Source organism: Dromiciops gliroides, chromosome 4 (assembly GCF_019393635.1).
Source record: "Dromiciops gliroides isolate mDroGli1 chromosome 4, mDroGli1.pri, whole genome shotgun sequence".
Lineage (NCBI taxonomy): Eukaryota > Metazoa > Chordata > Mammalia > Microbiotheria > Microbiotheriidae > Dromiciops > Dromiciops gliroides.
In genome coordinates this window covers 143,437,926-143,457,631 of record NC_057864.1, presented here as the reverse complement: position 1 = coordinate 143,457,631, position 19,706 = coordinate 143,437,926, and the positions used below count along the sequence as shown (strand labels likewise).

Genomic DNA, 19,706 nt, shown 5'->3' with positions numbered 1-19,706 from the left:
CTAGCTATGTGAGCCTGGTCAAGTTACTTAACCTCTCTCGAATTCAGTTTCCTCAACAATAAAATTGGGATAATAATAGCACCTACTTCCCAGGGGTTTTGGGGAGGATCAAATGAGTTAATATTTATAAAAATGCTTAGCACAGTGCCTGACAAACAATAGGTACTTAATAAATGCTTAAAAAATAAAATTAAAAAATGTTTGTTCCCTCTCTTTCCCCTAAATTAGTTGGTTAACTGGTTAGAATATGTATTTAGAAGGGTGGTAACTACTGTTTAGTTAACCTTATTCACCCTTAGTTTGTGTTTTGTTTTGTTTTGTTTTTTGCACTATCCACCCAAATATCTTTTCTCTTCCTCCTTTTTTAGAATTATTCAACTCCAGAAGATACCTTACATCACAGAGAACCTCCCCAAAAGAACCCCAAAGGTAACAAAAATACAATATTTGGGAAATTCTGCATAAGAATACATCCTATGGGGCGGCTAGGTGACAAAGCACTGGCCCTGGATTCAGGAGTACCTGAGTTCAAATCCGGCCTCAGACACTTGACACTTACTAGCTGTGGGACCCTGGGCAAGTCACTTAACCCCCATTGCCCCACCAAAAAAAAAAAAGAAAAAAAGAATACATCCTATGCCTTGGTGTAGGGCACCATGCACAGTAGTCAATCAACTAGTCAACCAGCAATTATTAAGCATCTATATGCCAAGCACTGGGAATACAAAGAAAGACAAAACAAAACAAAATAGAACAGAACCATTTTTGAAGTGAGGGCCACTAAATGTGTTGAATTAAATTTGTGTGAAACAAGTTTATTGAAACTGATTGTTTCTTACAGGTTTTTCTTTAACCCAAAGTAAATTCTATTCTTAAGTCAGGTTTTACTCAAGTTGGGAAAATCCCATTCCTAAATTAGGTTTCCTGCTCAGATTTAAAAATAGAGTTATTAAGCAACCAGTGATAAGAATCTAAAATTCATCATTCAGAAAAGCTGACACCATTGAAAACAAGATTTTTTTTTTTGTACAAAAAAACCCCACTTTATTATTCTCTGCACTATTAGTGGTACAGATGTAAACTTTAGGGAATCACCTGATAATTGCATAACTTTGGGGGAACAGTTATTAAGCACCTTCAATGTTCTGCACATTTTTTAGAATTGACAGCTTTTAAGTTTCTTGTGAAAACTGTATCTGATAAAATATGAATAAAATGAAGTTATAAAAGTTATACAAAATCATGAAGAACACTTTATATAGAGCTGGATATGTTTTGATAAATATAAATCAAAAGGAATCTCATCTGTAGGATAGGCCTCAAATCAACCCCAACACTACTGGAGGGACCAAAAGGTTCCCCAATCTTGTGCTTCTTGGAGATGTATCACAAACTAAAACTATACTTATCATCTTTAAGGAAAGGTTCTCTTCTCACCTGGGTCCTAAGGTTCTGCTTCTATAGATGCATAGAAAGAGAAAGGGGAAAAGAAAAGGGAACTGGAGTGAGCATAGAGGGGAGATGATTATGGTAAGGCCATTCTTGAGAAGGAAAAAATCATTGTTATAGAATTTCAGGGCTGGAGTAGACCTCAAAGTTCATTTAGCACAATCTAGACTTGAGGCATGAGTCTCCTTTGTATCATCCTCTAGAAATAATCATCCTGTCTTTGCTTGAAGACCTCCCGTGACAGAAAAACCCACTTGTTATTCTGTCGTTATAGCTTAACTGCTCTGAGTCTTAAAGGTCTTTGTCTCCAAGGGCCACCCCGTGGCGGGGAGTGGGATGGGGGTGGGGGGGGCAGGCTACAAACCCTTTCTGGCTTATACAGTTATGAAAAGAAAATTTGAAAACAGCTCTTAGCATTGTTAGGGACCCCAGGAGTCATTTACTCCAACTGACATCTAAACAGGAATCTCTCTTAATGGACTGACAAGTAACATCCCTCTGAACTAGGCCCTTAGCATCATGCTTGGGTTACTGCAGTCATCTCATAATTCTTCTCCCCGTTTACATTCATTCCCCTCTCCTTCCAAGTCCATCCTACACGCTACTGCCAGATTAATCTTCTTCCAAGTATCATTACCTTATTTCATTATCCTGTTCAGAGGATGAACCCCTGCCCCCCAACACTTTGAAGGCTCTTCTTTACCTTCAAAAATAAAGTCCAAATTCCTTTCTTTGGCATTTGAGGCTCTCTACAACCTGATACCAAGCTATCTTTTTAATGTTACTTCTCATTACTTCCTCATACAAACTCTGTTTTGCCCACACCGATCTGCTGACTGTCCTTCAAATACACTGTACTTGTCCTTGACTCTATGAATTTCCAACTCTATGCCTTTCCCCCTCTTCAAGTTCTGGCCATCTGTCATGGCCCACTTCTTCCATGAAGTCTTTCCTTAACAACTTAGTCCATTGTCCTCTTTGGACTCCTACAGAACTTACTATATTATTCATTTGGCACTTAACTGATTATCTTCCATGGCACTGCCAGGGCAAGTGTAAGAGAGAGAGAGAGAGTGTGTGTGTGTGAATATTCTTTGGCATATGGATCCCTTCACCTCAGAACTTACTGAGTTTTCTTTGTTGATAACATTAACACTCATTCTTTTTGCCTTTCTGGCTTTTTGTCTAAAGCTATTTAATCAATGACTACATTCCCTTCTAAAGCTTTAAAGTCCCTATTCTTTATGTCATCAACTCCACCCCCCCCCCCAACTTCAGGAACTCGGTTTTGGACCCATATTTCTACAGTGGTATTAGTTACTGGCCTCTGAAGAGTAGATGATATAAGAATCCAATGCTAGCTACTCAAATAGCTAAAAGAGCATCTTTGATCCAATCACAGAAAACACACTATAAATGGGGCAATCAATCAATAAACATTTATTAAGTGCCTACTATGTGCTGGGCACTGTGCTAATTCCTGGAGATAAAAAAGGGGCAAGGGCCCTAAAAGGCCCCATCAATGAACAATTAAGAATTAAGTTCTTTAAACTAGTTCAATTTAGTTTATATTTATGAAGTATTTACGGTTTGCACAGCACAATGATAACAGAGATTAGCATATAATAGGTTCATAATAAATGCTTAATTGAAATTGTTATGGCTATACATTTCCTGGGATGCCTCCTGCGATGTCCAAATCGCTGAGATGTGCCCAGCGCCATATGCTAAAAAAGAGACCATTCACATCTTCCCCCCCCCCCCCCCCCCGCAACTTCTCAGTCATCTGCCTCCCTCAGAGACATCATCAATTCCACAGTTTTTCTCCTAAAATGAGAAGACAGGACTCATCCTTCAAGAATGAGAAGATGGAAGGCCAGCAAGGCCCATCCACGTAGTGAGTGAGAGCACTGAATAAGGCACTTGAAATCAGAGAAATCAAAGTAGGAGGAAAAGCAGATCTGGGGAGAGTTTTAACTATGAGGAAGGTTAGTCTGTGCATAAATGGACCAGGTATAGGAGGAAGAGGTGATCTTCATGGCATTTGTTTCCTGGCCTTGGTGCTAGAGAAATCTGCAACCCAGGAATGGAGCACTTGTATAAAATGTTGAGACAAGGAATGAATCATCGCCTATATAAATCTCTCTGGGGCTCAGTTTCCCCATCTGTAAAATTGAAAAGTTAGACCCAAGATAACCCTTCCAGCTCTTACATTCCATGTCTTGGAATACTGGATTATTGGTGTTGGCTACATGTGGGTAGATGCGTTAGAGTAGGTAGTTGCTGGTGTGGCTTGAGGAATGCCAAAGAATCCTCTTACTCCTAAATGTCTATCTTATTGGCCTAAAATATCTACTTTTCTATTCCTTCATTTGGATTAAGGCTCGGTCTATCTCACAGGACTGTTAAAATGCTAACATCTTACTGGGGACAGGTGACACCAATTCCCCAGCAGACAATAGAATTCCCAGGGAAATGGGAAGGGGACAAAGACAAGGTTTTCTTGGTCCAGGAGTAAAGAGTAGACCAAAAGGGGCCTATATAAGACATTATAATAGTTGGCAGCATGAGGGAACTGAATTTGTTGGAAGAGGTATACGAGAGGGAGGGGGCAATGAAACAGGAAAAGAGAGCACCTGGAAGGGAAGTGAGAGGCCAGCACAGAGAAACCTAGCCTACCCCACAATTCTTCCTAAATTGGCTCAGGCTGGTTGTGTATCAAGGGGCTGAGAGGGATTCAAGAAGCCAGACAACAAACAGCTGCAGGGCTTCACCCATTTCTCCAGGAGCCTCCATCAAGAGGGTCTTAAGGTTCTAGAATATGGAGTGAGGCTTTCCTATTACAGAGAGCGCAGGATCTATTTTTTAAGTGACAAAGGGAACACTGAAGGTCCCCAGGTTGTGTTGGTCACTGGGTCAATTACAACTTGACTCTGAAAGATTGGTTGCAGTCTGGCCCATGCCAAGGTAGGGTGTTGCAGTTGAAAATGTGGTGAATGTGAGTGGCATTCCTTTCTTTTCTTTGTTTCCAGTGTATTACTTCCTCTCTATGCAGTCAACCCCCAGGGTGTTGTCAGGACATCGACAGGACCTGCTTCCTGGGGTAGCCAAACAGAGATGAGTGCAGCCTCCATTATTCACCGTGCAGTAGTTGTGGCCTGTTGTAAGACAAAAGTGTGTTCATTTTAGTATCGAGGGAAATAATCTGAGCCGACACAGACAATAATGTTAACAAGATGGCCTCTCTGTTGAATCATTTTATTTTATTGGCCTCTATGACTCTCAAGAGGCAGTTAGCATAGATAGATATGTCTGGCATTGAAGTCAGGAAAAACTGGGTTCAAATCCTGCCCCTTGTGGCAGCTATAGGTGGTATAGTGGATAGAGCAGCACTGTGGATTTAGGGAGACCTCAGTTCAAATCATGACTCAGACACAAGCTGTGTGATGCCGAGAAAGTCACTTAACTTCTGTCTTGCCGTCTGTAAAATGAATTTTATGGGCTCTGAGGTCTCCTCCAGCTCTAAATATATGAGAGCCTGGTTAAGTCACTAAACTGTTTAATGCTTCAGGAAACTCTCAGAGAAGATATTGATGAGTTCCTGACCCACATCAGTGAAGAGCATTTCCATACCAGGGAGCTCACTGCTTTAATTAAATCAGAGGTCCTGATTTAAAAAAAAAAAAAGAAAGAACATTAAGATGTGAAGTTGTCCAGGGATGCTCAGAATTAATTCCATGAGTCTTATCATTGAAAGTCTCCTTCCTAGTTTCTTTCTTGCATACAAACCAAATCCCATGCCGGGAGACAAAATATAATAATCCTTTGGTTTGCAAGCTATACAGATGAACAACAGCTCATCTCCCCAAACCACCAAAACTTGTCTGGAAAGCTATTCTTTGTTTAGTCATTTTTCATTTGTGTCTGATTCCTTATGATCCCATTTGGGGTTTTCTTGGCAAAGGAACTGGAGTGGTTTACCATTTCCTTCTCTGGCTCATTTTACAGATGAGGAACTGAAGCAAACAGGGTTAAGTGACTTGTCCAAGGGCAAACAACTAATAAGTGTCTGAGGCTGGATTTGAACTCATGAAAATGAGTCTTCCTGACTTTAGGCTCAGCATTTTATCCACCTAGCTGCCTCTCTAAAATTTATTTCAAAAGAGACTAAAGGGGGGCAGCTAAGTGATGCAGTAGATAAAGCACTGGCCTTGGATTCAGGAGGACCTGAGTTCAAATCCAGCCTCAGACACTTGACACTTAACTAGCTGTGTGACCCTGAGTAAGTCACTTAACCCTCATTAACCTGCAAAAAAAAAAAAGGGGACCGAAAAAAAGTCTAGAACATTGTGCATCTCAAAATGCTAGGCATAGTAAGACTGTTCCCTTCTCTCTTTAGCTTTCCAGCCCTCGTCTCAGTGTGGACTGCGCAGTCACTTATATATGTAGAGATTGGCTGGGTGGCTCAAGAGGGTGGGCCACCCAAAGAAGCTAATATAAGCTCTTCCTCACTGATGAGCTGGCATTGAAGTCAACGAACAATTTGAACAATTTGACGAACAAGTCAAATTCATAGGACATTCCATTACCCACCCATCCAATCCCACTTTCTCTCCCACCCCCACTTCAGTTTCCCCTTCAGCTTCAAGGGACTTGACAACACCACTGGCCACTAAACTCCAGCAGAGTCAATGACAGTTACCTTGGGGACACTGAGAAAAAGCTGTTGTTATGCCATACAGCCGGGTCTGTTTGTGAGGATGGAAGCTGTCCGTCTCTTTGGAGATAGCGAGATCCACTGCCACTACAGAATTCCTACCAGCGAAGGAAACAATACAAAACATTATCTGTTTGTTTTGCCGAGAAACCTTTTTGCAGACAGAGTTGTCAGAGGAAAGTCAGTAAGGGGGGCAGGGGGCGGGGGGGGGGGGGGGCCCGGGCAGGGAGGAATTTCAAGTCTGGTGCCAACTTCTTGGAGGTAAGTAAGGATCAAAGTGCAATTCTCACCACTCTTCCCTGGCTTAAGATAAAGGATCTCTAAGCTCTTTGGGAAGCTATCTCTCTGATCTACCTTTATCTGGGAGGCAGGGTCAGCAAGGTTGGGGGGTGGGGGGTGGTCCAAGGATATACAGCTAATTAAGCACTGTGGTAAAAAAATAAAAAATAAAAGTGACATCATTTGTTCCAAATGGTGCAGGACCCCTGTGGATTGGATGAATATCCTAAGGAAGCCCATTTTTGAAAATATGGGGAAATTCTGCTAAACAAAAGCATTTTGATGAAAAATGGCTTCATTTTCTCCATTTAGGCACTTCCTCCTTTTCTCTCTTTTCCTATTCTTTCCCGTCCTCCTGCCTTAGCTACTGACAGCTGAGAGTAGGGGAGAAGTTTCTCAGAAGGCCAAATTCTGGGCCAAATGGACAGATGGAAAAGTCTGTGGCTGCAAACACAGCAAGGGCCCCAACGCTGTAACATCTGACGTACGTCTTCCAGTCTGTGTAATACAAATTCTTCCCATAGCTTGTAACAGCAAAAGGATACTGGGGCCCTTCAAGGATCTTGCGCTGGCCGGGATGACTGGGGTTCATGCATTCCACCCGATTGGTGCCTGTGTAGAAAGAAAACAATTTGTTCTTTGTGCATGAAAAATGACTCTTTTGTGTTAAAAACAGGGCATGGGTGAGAAAGAGTCAGTGTTACAAATGACATAGCTTAGGGAATAGTCAACTTTTTTTTTTTATATTTTTCCTAGCTTTCCCTGACACATTAGGCTTTCTTCTTCCTTCATATGCACATGCCTTTTTTGGAGTAGGCCATTTTTATTTCCAATTGTTGCCAACAATCATAGTGACAACTCATATTTCTATAGCAATTTACTGTTTACTAGGTACTATAACCCTATGATGTAGGTAGTGCAGAGGCCAGGAGCAGCTGATAACTACCAACTAATAGGCTTTTGAAAAAGTGAACTCCAATATCTGTGTCGAACTTTTTTTGTTTGTTTGTTTATTGTTGTTGTTTTTTTAGTGAGGCAATTGGGGTAAAGTGACTTGCCCAGGGTCACACAGCTAGTAAGTGTTAAGTGTCTGAGGCCGGATTTGAACTCAGGTACTCCTGACTACAGGGTCAGTGCTCTATCCACTACGCTACCTAGCTGCCCCCATGTTGAACTTTTACCATTCATAAAGTCATCATCCTCTTTTTTAAATCAGAGAAGATACAACCTTGGATTTTTTTGGAGGGGGGCAATGAGGGTTAAGTGATTTGCCCAGGGTCACACAGCTAGTAAGTGTCAAAAGTCTGAGGTCAGATTTGAACTCAGGTCCTCCTGAATCCAGGTTCAGTGCTTTATTCACTGTGCCACCTAGCTGCCCCCTGGATTTTCTTGATGGAGATCTACCTCCTAGTTGAGGGATGGCAGTGGAGAGCCCCTTCTCCCTCCCTTGGCTAAGAAAATTGTCCTCCAGGATTTAAGTGAGATTAAAAACAAAGCAAAAAGCTCAATTGATGATGAGATCCCTGCCTGTGTCTGTTAGTGGTAGGTTGAAAAAATTGTTCTGGTTGCTGGTGGGAACCTTCCTATAAAGAATAATAAGCTCTGGGGGCAGCTAGATGGCCCAGTGGATAGAGAACCGGCCATGGAGTCAGGAGTACCTGAGTTCAAATCCGGCCTCAGACACTTAACACTTACTAGCTGTGTGACCCTGGGCAAGTCACTTAACCCCAATTGCCTCACTAAAAAAAAAAAAATTTCATAAAAAAAAAAATAAGCTCTGAAGTATTCTTTGGTCAGGTACCCACAGGGTGGTATAGCAGATTGAGCACTGGATTTGTAGTCTGGGAATCCTGAGTCTGAATCCTGCTTCAGACACTTACTAGTTGTTTGAACCTGGACAAGTCACCTCTCTTAAACTGTTTCCTCATCTGCAAAATAACCTCTATTTCATGAGGCTGTTGTGAGGATCAAATGAGATAATGTATGTAAAGCATCTTGAGAATCTTAAAGTGTTATAGAAATGGCAGTTTTTTAAAAATTATATTCTTTTTTTTTTCAGGGCAATGAGGGTTGTGACTTGCCCAGGGTCACACAGCTAGTACGTGTCAAGTGTCTGGGGCTGGATTTGAACTCAGTGCTTTGCCCACTGTTCTACCTAGCTGCCCCCCAAAAAGTATATTCTATTCTGGTGATGTGTTTGTGAAGTCCCTTGGGGTGGGCTGACTTATATGTGGGAAGTCCCTAGCCCCTCTCTTTGGTGGTAGATACTCCTGTCATATACCATCCAGGCCAAGGGCCAGCATTGCTCTCTATTCATCACACCTGAGGGCATTCAAGTTACCTGCATCTACCCAGCATAACAGTGAACTGTAAGTATCAAAAGTCAACCCATTGGGCAATCCCAGGTCATCTTTCACAAGGATCCTTCTGTTGGTGCCATCCATGTAGGAAGTTTCAATTTTAGGATTTTCTCTGTTCCAATCGGTCCAATAAAGGTTTCTAGAAGAAGAGAGAAGAAAACAGGAACATGAAGTAATATCAAAAGGATTTTTTAAAGTTCTTTTTTTTTTAAAAGGATCCTATAGTAAAAAAAAAAAAAATACCAGGGCAGCTAGGTGGCGAAGTGGATAAAGCACCGGTCCTGGATTCAGGATTACCTAAGTTCAAATCCGGCCTCAGACACTTGACACTTAAGTGACCCTGGGCAAGTCACTTAACCCCCATTGCCCCACAAAAAAAAAAAATACCAGTAGATACTAAATAAATCATGGGATAAAATGAACAGGCTGAGAAGAGAATGGGGAAGGGGTAAATTTAATTTTTCAGAGTTTATATTTCCTCCTGCATGACAATTGGACTGGTTAGTTTAACAACAAACTCATTCCATAGTCTGAGCTGATATGTTACCAGTAGAACTATTTTCAAAGTCATTCATTACATATAGTCACTATATAGTACAATAACCCAACATGCACTACAGGCTTTGGGGAACAAAGACTAAGGCATACATGTGGACTCAAACAGGGCCAGGGGTCAATGATACTTGCAAACAGGTCCAATGCGTGTAAGAGGAAAAAAATAAACTGACTCTAGTGAGATCCATAAAGTCCAATTTACACAAGAAGGGAGGACAAAGTACTGTTTGAGAATGCTGTGCTGTTTGATAGCCAAAGGAACAACAACTAACTGTCACTAGTGATGGACCAGAACCCAGCCATGAGTTCTGGAGCTATCCAACTTCGTCACCCTTCCAATATTATTCACATTCAATGCAGGTGAGGCATATGATACTTCCAGGTTGTAAACTGATAAAGCCTCTTGGTGCATGGGTTTTTAGTAGAACAATGCAGTGTGGACACACGACACCTGAGCCATGATACACAGGGTTTCTACTAAATAGGGTTTAGTCTACTGAATAGGTTTTCTACAAAATGGAAACTTCAAAAAGAAAAAAAAAAGTTTTCAGAAGAGTCTGGGGAACGGGGAGGTGTCTTATTTTGGGGAGGAGAAATAAGACTGGTGTAAAGAGCCTGCTATTTGAAAACATCCCAGAGAGACACACACATTTACACAAACAAAAAATACCCTCTAATAGAATCCGTTATGATGCCTCTGGGGTTCACCAGATCTGTCTCGAAGAGCACTCGGCGCTGGCTGCCATCAAGCTTTGCCACTTCTATTCTATCCAGATGAGAATCAGTCCAGAAAATGTTGCGACCTAGATGATCAAGAGCAAGTCCTTCTGGACTTCCAAGATCTAGAATCAAACATGGAAAAATCTCACATGACTTTCATAAAAAAACATTTATTTTATAAACTAGGAAAGATTATGAAAAGTTACTGATGGGTATCTCTTTGCTACCATACCCTGAGCTCACTTAGTGCTAATTCATGTGGTTCACAATTTTACCATTTCTGTAAGCTCACAGTTTGAAAATGAAATCCTGGTTGTTTATGAGCAGAAGTATGCTGGTAAATGTTTAAATGTACATATGATACCATTTGAAGTTTAATTTGTATTGTTAGTGTTCTTTCTTAAGTTTAAATAATCAACAATAAATCAATCTCTGATTTATAGAGTTTGCCTATTTCTGAGGTGCAAATGTGCACACTGAAAATTTAACAACTAGCTCTCTCAAAGCCAGTACAAACTAGCTCAAGCACATGGGGGCTTATGAGATACACCCTCCTAGAATCTTTCAGAAACCCCAGAATGAAAAGTTCATTCATTTTAGGAAGTGAGAGAGGAAGACAGAAGAGCAAATCTAGACCTGTGATTTTATGGGCAAGAGTAAAACTCCCAGTATGGAAACTCCCTCCATTAATTCAGAGGAGCAACTTCCCTATAACTTAAATTCATAGAAAGTTACCTGGGAGGGCACACTGAGATGTTAAGTGACTTTCCCAGGTAAACACAGCCAGTTGTATCAAAGGTATGTCCTAAACCTATCTCTGGAGTCTTCCTGACTCCAAGGCCAGCTATAATCTATACCATAATGTCTAGAGTTCATTCATTAATCCCTAGAAAACACTTGAAATTGTTCTAACTCATTTAGAACCAAAGAAGATATTACAAAATGTAAAACAGATAATTTTGATTATATAACATTTAGAAGCTTTTGCACACAAAAAGATGTAACCAAAATTATAACAAAAGCAGAAAACTGGGAAATAATTTTTGAAAAAGTATCTGTGATAAAGGCCTCATTTCTCAAATATATAGAAAACTGAATCAAATTTATAAAAATACAAGTCATTCCCCAATTGATAAATGGTCAAAAGATATTAACAGGCAGTTTTCAGACAAAGAAATCAAAGCTATCTATAGTTATCTGAAAAAAATGCTTAAAATCACCATTGAGCAGAGAAATGCAAATTAAAACATCTCTGAGGAACCACACCACCTCATATCTATCCGAGTGGCAAATATAACAAAAAAGGAAAACGGTGGATGTTGGAGGGGGTGTGGGAAAACTGGGATGCCAATCCACTGTTAATGGAGTTATGAACTGATTCAAGCATTCTGGAGAGCAATTTGGAACTGTGCATTCCCTTTGATTCAGCAGTTATATCCCAAAGACATCCCAAAAGAGAGAAAAATACCTATTTGTACAAAAATATTTGTTGTAACTGTTTTTGTGGTGACTAAGAATTCAAAAACAAAGGAATGTACATCGATTGGGGAATGGCTAAACAAGCTATGGTATATGATTGTGATGGAATATTATTGTGCTATAAGAAATGACAACCTGGTTGGTTTCAGAAGAAAGGCTTGGAAAGACTTATATGAACTGATGTATAGTGAAGTGAGCAAAACCAGGAAAATAATGTGCACAGTGACATATTGCTGGATGAAGATTGCGAATGATTTAACTATTCTCAGTAATACAAGGATTCAAGACAATTCCAAAGGACTAATGATGAAGCATACTATCTACCTCCAAAGAAAGAACTGATATTGATTGAACACAGACTGAAGCATGCTATTTTTTACTTTATTTCTTTCATTTTTTCTTTTATTCAAGTTTTCTTATATAAAATGACTAATATGTTAATGTTTTACATAATTGCACATGTATAACCTATTTCTGAATGCTTGAAGCCTCAGTGGAGGGGCAAGGGAGGGAGGAAAAGGAGGGATAGAATTTGGAACTCAAAACTTTAAATAAAAATGTTTATTAAAAAAAAAAGAAATTGGCGTAACTCAAAATTTGATGTAAGCAGTATCTTCAGTATTTACAATAGTATATATCTGTCCCACATTTATTAAGATAAATGAACATGCTAAGCCCTCTGATCTTTACTAAGCCCTTGCTTGCCTATTTTCATGTTCAGGTTTGATGCTAAGCTGATCTACAGATCTTGTGCTATGAAATTTCAGTGCTGTCGATAAACACTCCACTTGAAGTTGAAGCTATCATCCTTTTTTCATTTGTTGATTTGAATTAGATGAATATGAGGAATTAAGAGAAACAGGGGAAAACTTCTATGAACTGATACAGAGAGAAGAATATATACAATGAAGACAATAAACAATACCTGCAATAATGTAAATGATAAATGAAATAAGAGGCAGCTCTATTCAGATTGATTACAGATCAATAGGCAGGTAGGTGACACATTAGCTAGAGAGCTGAACCCAGATTCAGGAAGACCTGCATTCAAATCTGGTCTCAGACACTTAGTAGCTATGTGACCCTGGGCAAATCATTTAACTTCTGCTTGCCGCATTCTTCTTATCTGTAAGATGAGGATAATAATAGGATCTACCTCCCAGGCTTGTTGTAGATACCAAATGAGATAACATTTGAATAGATCTTTGCAAACCTTAAAGCAGTACACCAATGTTAGCTATTATTCTAGAGGGTATGGCATAGTGGATAGACTGTCAAGCTTAGAGTCAGGAAGATCTGGTTTCAAATCCTATCCCTGACACTTAATAGCTGTTAAGTCATTTAACCAATCTGAACTTCAGATTCTCCAACTATAAAATGAGAGAGTTAAACTATATATTCTCTAAGGTGCCTTGCAGTTCTAAAACTATGATCCTAAGAACGGAGGATGAAATATTTCCCTCCTCTCAGTAGAACAATGGGCATCTATAGGTGCAGAATACCTCATATGCCTTCAGACACAGTAGCTTTGAGTTGGTTTTGCTTAACTGTTTTTATTTGTTATAAGGCAGAATTCAGTCAGGGAGTACATTGTGAAATAACTGTCATGTAGGAAACAAAGGTCAGCAACACAACTTAAAAAAAAAATGTAGAGCTGGCGGCGGGGGGGAAAACCCCCCCAACCCTACCGTAATGAGAATTTGTTCTCTAATGTCCCCTATGGTGTTTTTTGTTTCTATTCAGCCTCCTACCTAGGTAATTTGGGGAAGTGAGGTAGTCAGCACAATGCTTTATTCAGTATGCATTAACTTTCATTAAATTTTAAAGAATCCAAACTCAAAGGCTGCTGCCCCCAGACTTCTCCCCTCAGACTTCTGATGGGAACCATGCCATTATATGTTGGAGACATCAAAGCCACCTCAGACCCCCTCCTGGAGGAAGTTCATTATGAATGAGAAGCTGCAATGGGGGCAAAGTCTTTTTTATTCAAAGGAAAGTAGGGATTTGTAAAGTATTAAAATATTTCACATGTCCCTGGAGGCAAAGGGAGGGGGAGGATGACCTCTTGAGGTCATGTCCCACCCTTTGATTCCATGAGACAGGATCAGAATAAATCACTGTGGGGCAAATTTGGAATGAGTCCATCCTGCGTGGGCTATGTGGGATACTCAAAGCACATAGCATGCTCACACTGACAGGGGTGGGGAGAGAAGGGACTGTTAAGAGTTTCATATTTTTGTAGGATGCTTAAAGAAGTCCCAGAGGGAGTTCCACATCTCATTATCTCATCAACAAAAATCTTGGTCCTAATTCAAACCCCAAGAAAATTCAAGCCCCCCCAGGGACATGTTGCTTATTGCCTGTGGTGCTGGGATCTGGAAAATGTCAACCAACATGCAGCTTGGGTAGAATTACAAGGCTGCAAATTATTATTTGCTCGTGTTTAAATTAAAAATAAGAGTAACAAAGTTGTTTAGAAAGGTCTGGTTGGGACTTCAAATATAAAATGCTGAGTGTGAATGGACAGAGCCCCGACAACAACAATTAAGTTCCTACTATGTGCTAGGCACTGTGTTAAGCACTGGAGATACAAAGAAAAGCAAAAGGCAATCTTTGCTCTCAAGAAGTTCACAGTGTGATGGGGGAAACACCATATAAACGACTATGTACAAACATGCTATTTACAGGATAAATTGAAAATAATCAACAGAGGGAAGGCATCAGAATGAAGAGGTTTGGAGAAAGACTTCCTGTAGAAAGTGAGATTTTATCTGGGACTTGAAGAAAGCCAGAGCAGAAGACTTAGGCAAAGGGAAAAGGTAAACACGGCTGCATTCTATATAAAGCATCAACCTGTGAATGTTGAAGTTTCTCTGCTTTTGGTGAATAGTTCACACAGTGACTTTTCTTCTTCGAGGATCAGATTTGGGTTTCTTTCATTCAGTGTTTTGGCAGTAAGTAAGGAGGCTTTTGTTGGGAATGTTTCTGACTGTGCAGAACTGTCTTGGATGGTTATCAGGTCCAAGAGCAACAGGAAATAGCTGACACTGACCTACTAGCCTAGCCTAGCTTAGCCCACTGAGTTTTGAACTCAAAATGAAGATAATAGTCACAACATTTTGGGAAAAGGAACAACTGATAAATGCAAAATGGCATCTGGAAAACTTCTACTCATCAACCCAATCATGGAAAAAACAGCAACAGCCCTCTTTGTAACAGTTTTGCTGCAAAGAACTCAGTGGCTGTATCTACGGCCAAATGCATTTGATTCAACTTTAATTCCTGCTGCATTAACCTCTGGCAAAGTCAACTAAAGGGAAAAAGCCCAGGGGTCTACTTCAAAAACACCAGGACCCCTTCAGAATAGGAATGGTCAGCAAAATGTCAAATTGGAAATTGGAGAGCTAGGCTCTGTTTCATGCTAGGAGAAACCAAAAATCAGAAGCCTATTTTTAAAAGCATGCTGTTATGATTTAGCAGTCCATGTTGGAAGCAAAATGATTTTCTGTTACATTTATACTCCAGATTATAGATCAAATCCCAAAAGAACTAATTTCAATACAGGTCTGTTGGATGAAAATGTCTCTAAGTCCAGCTATTGGTCCATTTATTTCAAGCAATAGTCAAGACATGAATACTCCTATGCAATGACAGGATTTATACAGACCTATGGATTGTACTGTGATAGGATCTGTCCTGGTTGAGTGGAGAGTGTACTGGATTTAGTGGGAGGGCTTGAGTTTGAAGTCTGTCTTGATCTGTGTAACCTTGGGCAAGTTACTTAACCTTTCTCTTCAGGCCTTGTTTTCCTCATCTGTGAAGTGGGGGTTTGGGAAGGGAAAGGGAGGCTTCAAAGGCAATATTGCACAGTAGACTTTTGCACAGTGTGATTTAGAAACTGATCCCATTTCCCAACCTTATTCTCAAATTTATACTATAAACAGTTAAGGGGGTCGCCCCATAAAAGAGTTGTTCTAGATGGCCTCTGAGGTCCCTTCCAGCTCTAAATCTATGATCCTTTGATCTTCCTAAGGACAGGCACATTTTCAAAGGGAAATCTCGAAATAAGTTGATCATAGAATGATATCTGAGGCCGGGGACCTCTGCCAGATGCATTGGATTGTGAGATGCCATCTCCACTTATACCACATCCTGGAGGTAGAGCCATGTCTATCCTGTTTCCTCAAAACAAAACAATGAATAACAGAAAGCATTTCCCACCTTGTTTGATGATGGTTGTTGGCTCTCCACCATAAAGACTGGCTCTCCCAATGGCAGGTTCACTGATGTCTGTCCAGTAAACCACCTTATCCACACAGTCAAAGGCAAGTGCAATAATAACTTTATCCTGTAAGTGAATACAAGCTGTTATAGAGCTATACACACAATTTCTTGAAGGGCGAAATTTGCACTAAAAAGTAATAGGGCCTAACCCCACAAGAAGCTCAGCTGAAACCCCTAATGTGATCCTTCACATAGTCAGTCAATTACTAGTTAGCCTCTGGGAGGATCTTGAACACCTGCCTTCCTTCATTTGTGTTCTTCGGTAGCACAGGTGATATTAATGACATCAGCCACGCTAATGTTTTTGTAAAAAATCTAAAGGTCTTCCCACCAATCAAATTTTATTGGCCTGCCCAGATTTATGCATTTCACACTCTTATCATCATCATCTCCGCATTTTAAGAAAGAATATTTACTTCCATTTAATTCACCATAAATTTTCTAAGCAACATAAGGCAACATGGTGTAGAGGAATTCTTTCTTTGGTCTTAAAGTTAGAAGGCCTGAATTCAAATGCCAGTAACTACTTCTAAGCTTTGCCTAATACATGCATACATAGCCTGTGCGCGCGCACATACGCACGCGCGCACACACACACACACACCCTTGTTTGTGTGCTGAATTGTTGAGCATTTATAATTCTGTAAAGAAACAGTGGGGTGAGGGTGGGGGCAAGTTAGTGAAAAAACGGCAACAAAGAATTTTCTGGGGCTTGGGTTCCCCACTCATATACCCCCACTTTAATCTCTGCCCCTTGTGGTCTCAGTCCAGTTTCTGCTTCCATGATTGGATTTGGAAGAAATTTCTATTCATCAAGGGTAATCAACAAGTCATTTAACTTCTCTGAGCCTCAGTGATCTTCTCTATAAATTGGAGATAATATAACAGTCTGCCTGAGGCAATGTGTTATATGTTGTAGGGGATACAAAATGAATGACATGGTCCTTTCCATCAAGAAGTTTATAACCTAGTAGGGGGCTAGGTCCCATTAATTGCCTTGGGAAAGCAATTTTCTACATAATCCCCTAAAACAAATGTCCTTCCTCCTATGAATGAAAGCTACCCTCACAGCAGGTTTGTCTATTCTACATGAGGCCACATCTAAATAAATCCATTTGAGTGCTGTAGTTATCCATTTTCTCCTTGGCCAGACATTGAGAAAAAGTTAATCTCTTTAGAGATACTGATGTCAATGACTCGGAAGAAAATCTAATATTGTTTCATTAGACACCTGATGTTTCCGGTATGTCACTGAAAGTCCATTCATGACATTCTTTAGGTCCAGCTATTCAACCAGTTCCAAAGTCCCTTAGCTGAACCATATCTTTTCATCTCGTCCACAAGGAGAGACTTTGTCAATGCTTTGCTGAAATGCAAGTATACTATGTCTGTAGCATCTACCCAATCTACTCTGTTTAGTAACCCCATTTAAAAAAAGTGTACCTGGGGACAGGGATTGACCAGCTTTGCCTAATACACAGTGTGCTTGTGTGTGCGCATGCACGCATGTACACACACACACACACACACACACTTGTTTGTGCACTGAATTGTTAAGCATTTATAATTCCATAAGAAAACACTGGGGTGGGGGGCCAAGTTAGTAAAAAAAAGAAGGCAACAGAGAATTTTCTGGGCCTTGAGTTCCCCACTCATGTACCCCCATTTTAATCTCCGCCCTTTTTGGTCTCTCAGTCCAGTTTCTGTCTCCATGACTGGATTTGGAGGAAATTTCTATTCATCAAAGGGAATTTTCCATATTACCATTTCTGATATCAACTATTTCTTGTAGGCTACATGTTAAAAACAATGAAGAGAGTACCTTCTTTTGAGGAATTAATTTTTTTTAAAAGACAAAGAAAATGACTACAAACACAATTTTAACTATGGTGACTTAAAAAAAGCAGCTATTTTTGGATTCTCTCTGTCTCTGTCTCTGTCTCTGTCTCTGTCTTTCTGTCTGTGTCTGTGTCTGTCTCTGTGTCATTCCCCCCCCCCTTTCCTTTGTGACAAGAAGGAATGGAAGAATAACAATGGTAAAGAGAAGTGGTTGTGGCCATAGAGGAGATGAAGAAAATACAGAAGAAAAGCAGAAAGATTGAGGAGGAAACTAAGAGGATAATGACATATTTGTATGAAATAAATGAATTCATTTCCAACAGGCAGAGGAAGAAGTATTCTTCTGAAAGCTAACTGCTTTTGTGTCTTGGAGCTAGAGGCTACCTAAATGTTTGCTTGCCCACCTCCCTTCTTTCCTCTCTCCCATGCTTCCCTGTTGACCACTACTTCCCACTACCTATGCTTTTCCTCCCTTGGCTTAGGAGACAATACTCTCCTCTGGATAGCTACTGGTACTTCCTTCTCAGTCTCTTTCATGGCTCCTTGTTCCCTTTCTGAACACTTATGGTGCGTGTTGCCCAGATCTCTGTGCCTCTACATTCTCTCCCCTTGATAAGCTCATTCATTCCAATGTCTTCAGCTCTGACTTTTTTGTAGACCATAGATAATGATATATCTAGAGCTGAAAATCATCTCAGATGTTTGTCCTCTAGTCCAGCTCCTCATTTTAAAGATTACAAAGAGACCTACATAGAGATGAGTCTCTAGATTTGATCTCTTCCATGCTACAGCATTACATCAGCTAGTCCACAAGCATTTATTAAGTACCTACTATGAAGCCATACATCAATAACTATCTACAGGACATGTCCACTGGAATGGCCCCAGCATCCTAAAACTCAACATGTCCAAAACTGACATATAGCTATCTCTCTTATTGTTTTTCCCTTTATAGATGCTCCATATTTTGATGCCATTATTCTGACACCACCAAACACTTGGTCTTCTATTTTCAAAAATAATCAAGCACATCAATCAGCATTTATTCATCACCTAGTATGTGCCAGGCACTACACTATCTTTGTTTTGTTTTTTCCTCTCATGCCTTTTCATATTCAATGAGTTGCCAAGTACTGTCAATTCTATGCCACAGTATCTTTCAGACCTATTCTTGTCCCCTTCTCTTTCTTTTCAATGCCATCTCCCATTAAGGTTTCATTACCACCTGCCATAAATACTGCAGGATCCTTGCAGCAGACATCATTGCCTTTGGTTTTTGTTTGTTTGTTTGTTTTGCGGGGCAATGGGGGTTAAGTGACTTGCCCAGGGTCACACAGCCAGTAAGTGTCAAGTGTCTGAGGCCAGATTTGAACTTAGGTACTCCTGATTCCAGGGCTGGTGCTTTATCCACTGAGCCACCTAGATGCCCCTGCCTTTGTTTTTCTTCTTTAATCCACACTTTTTTTTTAATGGGGTTACTGGGGCAGCTAAAACCAAAAACAAAAACAAAAAAACAAAAAAAAACCCCGGGGTTACTAAACAGAGTAGATTGGGTAGATGCTATAGACATAGTATACTTACATTTCAGCAAAGCATTGACGAAGTCTTTCCTTGTGGACAAGATGGAAAGATATGGTTCAGCTAAGGGGCTTTGGAACTGGTTGAATAGCTGGACCTAAAGAATGTCATGAATGGATTGATGCCAGCTTGGAGGGAGATCTCCAGTGGTACGTGACTGGGGACTATCTATTTTTGCCTCATGAGCTGTTCAACATTTTCATTAATGATATGGAGAAATCAAAGAGAGGGTGCTTATCAAATTTATAGATCATACAAGAAGACAGAATCAAGATCTAAAAATTTCTTGGTAAGCTTAGAATACTGGGCTGAATCTAATAATATGCAATTTAATGGGGAGGAATATGAAGTCCTATGTTTGGGCTCAAGCAATCGATTTTGTAAGTATGAGATGAAGAAAACCTGGACACAAGTGAGTCCAAAAAAGATCTGGCAGTGTTAGTAGG

General features: G+C 40.2%; 1 protein-coding gene across 1 annotated transcript in view; it reads right to left on the bottom strand.

The window, feature by feature from the left end:
- Nucleotides 1–1,015: 1,015 nt before the first annotated feature.
- NID1 (nidogen 1) overlaps nucleotides 1,016–19,706 on the bottom strand; it is a 117,454-nt gene continuing 98,763 nt past the window's right edge. The window contains exons 15-20 of the mRNA XM_044003038.1: nucleotides 15,781–15,907; nucleotides 10,031–10,202; nucleotides 8,787–8,944; nucleotides 6,934–7,057; nucleotides 6,152–6,264; nucleotides 1,016–4,607 (exon numbers count right to left, since the gene is read on the bottom strand). Of these exons, the coding sequence (XP_043858973.1) occupies nucleotides 4,486–4,607; nucleotides 6,152–6,264; nucleotides 6,934–7,057; nucleotides 8,787–8,944; nucleotides 10,031–10,202; nucleotides 15,781–15,907 (816 nt within the window). The 3' untranslated portion in view covers nucleotides 1,016–4,485. The remainder of the gene's footprint in view (nucleotides 4,608–6,151; nucleotides 6,265–6,933; nucleotides 7,058–8,786; nucleotides 8,945–10,030; nucleotides 10,203–15,780; nucleotides 15,908–19,706) is intronic.